The sequence below is a fragment of the Montipora capricornis genome, chromosome 14 (genome assembly GCF_036669925.1).
Source record: "Montipora capricornis isolate CH-2021 chromosome 14, ASM3666992v2, whole genome shotgun sequence".
NCBI lineage: Eukaryota > Metazoa > Cnidaria > Anthozoa > Scleractinia > Acroporidae > Montipora > Montipora capricornis.
The window spans coordinates 13,224,322-13,226,821 of record NC_090896.1 but is presented as its reverse complement, the minus strand read 5'-3'; the positions used below and the strand labels follow the sequence as shown (position 1 = coordinate 13,226,821).

Genomic DNA, 2,500 nt, shown 5'->3' with positions numbered 1-2,500 from the left:
CGATATTAATTGGATTTTCCATATCTTCTCGCTTTTTCCTTGTGCATACTCTGCATGGAAATGGCAGGAAGAATCATTGAAGATGCAGAGGACATCACAGAAAACTGGGAAAACAGGTTCCATGTGCATGTTCATTGCTCTCGTCTAAAATTTGGCAACTCGACACCAGAGACTTTCGCCATCAGTCAACTCGCCACTCTTTACTTAGAGTTTGTCGAGTTGGTTGGGTGTGAATTTTCTTGATGGCGAGGTGAACATAACCCGTCCGATATGAACGCTGTACAGAAAAAAAATTTGAGGTAATCGTGCAGTCGTTTTTGGGGGTTTCGATAGGCCGTAAATTCCTCGACACCGTACCACAACCTCGATTTTATTCCAGGTATTAGTTTCCTCTAATAATCATGATTTCATCCAAGATTTCGGAACCATGGCATTACCACAAATGCGTTGCTGATGCTAATGAAGTGTACCAGCAAAACCACAGTATTTAACACATTTTGTCAAACGAGAAACCGTTTTTTTTCCGGTTGGATAGCTTTTCTTGTGTGGAGTGAAAAAATAAAGGAAAAGCGTTCGTGGATCTAGGACTTTGGTCTTCTTTTCAAGGTTCTCTTGTCACTAAATCCATCAATGTGATTTCGCAGGGTGCCGGTATTTTTCAGGTACCCCTCATTGTGCCCTGGCTCGCTGTGATAGAGTTAAAAAAAAGGTGCTAAGAAACTTCAGTGAATGGGAAAAGATTTCTCTGTTTGTATGACCGTAACAAAGCAGGTCTCAAACGAAATAGATCTGTATCATTAGTTATCGCACTGACGTCGGTTTACAACCTTTTTTCTTAGACTTCTTACTCCTTGGAGGATTCGAAAATTCTAGCGATGATTGTATGTTATGCAACTCAGAAATCTCACAACAGGCTGCACGCATCAGACCCACAATGATATCATTTTTCAGATTTTCAAGCTGAGAAAATTCTCAACTTACACAATGTCGACGCAAAGAGGAAAAAGAGACATATGATCACGCCTGGACTTTTTCCAACAGATCACGTTTTCTGTCTTGTATTTCTCCGCTGTCAAGTTCAATGGAAGAATCGCGTAAATGCACTGTGGCTGATTATCAACGATAATTACGGAGAAAAAAAGCAAAAAAAAAATGTTAAATTGAAAGGTAGATGGTTCAGCTTTGGCTTACCAAAAATCGTTACACAAGGAGAGCAAGAGAAAATTATGCACAAGCAAGGAAGCACTGCAAAACAAAATTGAAGCAAGCCTCACTTGATGTTTAGAGAGATTAAATAGATATAGAAAACTTCTCTAGTAAAACAAATACAGAAAACCACAGATGCTGATGATGTTCATTTGAAGTGCAGTCTCCCCCCTTCACCCCGCAAGAAATTAAATGCTCTGTCATCACAATGACAATTTTCTGCTCTCCAGCTCAATCCAGTTCGACACATTTTGACAAGTGTGAATGATACAATAAACTTGCCTATAAATTTCACTCCAAGTAAGCCTGAGTCGCAAAGGCTTTGCCGACTGGCACATCGTTGGAATGGCTGTTGAAGTTGTGAAGGATCAGAGGGATCCCAAGCGGTCTTCCAAATGTCACAAAAGCGATTTTCTTCCCTCGGCAAGACCATCGTTAGTTTCGCTTATTTTGATTTTCTTCTGCGGATATCTCTGGATGAAGACTGCAGCAACAAAGGATCATCTGCTTACTGTGGAAAGGCAGTTAGATATGATATCGAAGGAGTTTCAAGCTGGGAAGAGCTCAATACAGCCTACCATAGGTTTTACAGCACAACCTCAGTCAGGTAAAAAACTCATTCTCAACTAAGAGCAATTCTTGAAACCTAATTTTTGTAGTTTTTCCTCCGAGTCTTTCGTTGCGGGTCCAACGTGTTGTCCCTTGCATGTCGGTTTTTTGGATGGCTTTGTTCACAGTTCCATGGGCGTTTCATTCCAGTCGTTTCGCTCCGCGTAAAGATGTCTAGTTCTTAAACAGCTGCCAACCGTTTTACCGAGTTTCTTTATGGAAATTTAGGATTCAGTCACCTTTTTTGACATCCTAGGTCCCCGGATAAGAGAATGTTTTTGAAGTTTGGTCAGGAGATAAGTAAACTGCTCGCCAGTAGCAAATTAATGATTTGAAAAGACACGTGCGAAACAAATTTCTCCATGCTACCGCTGCTCAGTTTGAGAAAAGCTGTAAACTTCGCGTTCACTGCAGAATATTCTACCTCGTAATATGCTATGTTTTATCATATATTAACTATGGATTTATATAGGTCAGTGCCTTCGCATTGATTTCAGTGATAATCTCTGAGCATTCCTTTTGATTATGAAGAAGTGACTTTAAGGTTTGTTAGCTTTTAGATACGTCTCGAAATAGATGTTTGACCTCGTTCGACCTCTATGAAGCTAAGAACCTTAATCACTGATGTCTAGGGAATTAAAGTGCTTGAAACCGGAAAACCAATTGTGAAACCAAACGAATGGTT

At 40.2% G+C, this 2,500-nt stretch overlaps 1 protein-coding gene across 1 annotated transcript in view; it reads left to right on the top strand.

Annotated features, from left to right (window-relative positions):
* The window catches only part of LOC138032101 (uncharacterized), a 16,193-nt gene that overhangs the window by 4,053 nt on the left and 9,640 nt on the right, over positions 1-2,500 (top strand). Inside the window, exon 2 of the mRNA XM_068879691.1 lies at positions 1,437-1,813. Coding sequence (XP_068735792.1) covers positions 1,552-1,813 — 262 coding nt within the window. The 5' untranslated portion in view covers positions 1,437-1,551. The remainder of the gene's footprint in view (positions 1-1,436; positions 1,814-2,500) is intronic.